The sequence below is a fragment of the Rhincodon typus genome, unplaced genomic scaffold (genome assembly GCF_021869965.1).
Source record: "Rhincodon typus isolate 14 unplaced genomic scaffold, sRhiTyp1.1 hic_rhity00005238, whole genome shotgun sequence".
In the NCBI taxonomy this organism is placed as follows: domain Eukaryota; kingdom Metazoa; phylum Chordata; class Chondrichthyes; order Orectolobiformes; family Rhincodontidae; genus Rhincodon; species Rhincodon typus.
Window position 1 is genome coordinate 5,753 of NW_025970876.1, and position 745 is coordinate 6,497.

General features: G+C 54.9%; 1 protein-coding gene across 1 annotated transcript in view; it reads right to left on the reverse strand.

Annotated features, from left to right (window-relative positions):
* zfpl1 (zinc finger protein-like 1) overlaps positions 1 to 364 on the reverse strand; it is a 4,992-nt gene extending 4,628 nt beyond the window's left edge. Inside the window, 1 exon segment of the mRNA XM_048594018.1 lies at positions 146 to 364. Within this exon segment, the coding sequence (XP_048449975.1) occupies positions 146 to 247 (102 nt within the window). The 5' untranslated portion in view covers positions 248 to 364.
* Positions 365 to 745: the final 381 nt, after the last annotated feature.

Sequence of the window (745 nt, forward strand, 5' to 3'; positions counted from 1 at the left end):
CCCAGTCTCTCTCAGTGACACAGTGATCATTTACACAGTATACACATCCCAGTCTCTCAGTGTGGTAATATGTAAATGCCTATTACTGTAAATGTGATAAATATAATGTGGTTGTGTGTTACTGTAGGCCCCAGGCCTCTCCTACCTTGTAGTGCCGTGAGATGAGACAGTGCTCACACACATTAACCCGATGTTCGTAACAGAAGAGGTTGGTGACCCGACGCTTCGGACACTTGCAGAGGCCCATGGCGGGGCCGCGGGTAGGGGGCTGTGTCTGGCGGCGGCGGCTGTAGTCACTGCCCGAGGCCTCCCTCTGGACCCGACGCCCTCCTGCCACGTCTCTTCCGGGTTCCCTCGTCGCCCGCTGACGACGTGTGCGGTCCGTCCGACGCACCGTTCCGCCTTCCGGCGCATCGTGATGACGTTTGGCCTCCTTCACCCGGCCTCCTCGGAGGAGTATCTGTTCCGCCGCAGAATGGTTCCGGGCACCTGAGGTTCCGCCCTCCCCTCACTCTGAAAGTGCTGATGTTGGTTACAGTTGCTGATCATGACCTGGGCCCAGCCCTATAATCTACAGTGTGTGTGTATACAATTACAATGGCTGCAGGAGAACATAGCATCAGAAATAGGAACATGAGAAGGCCATTTGTGCCATTGATACTGCACTGCCATGTCATCCATATTCAGGCTGGGCCTAGATCTGTCGTCCTTATCCACTCTGGGCCTAGATCTGTCATCCTTATCC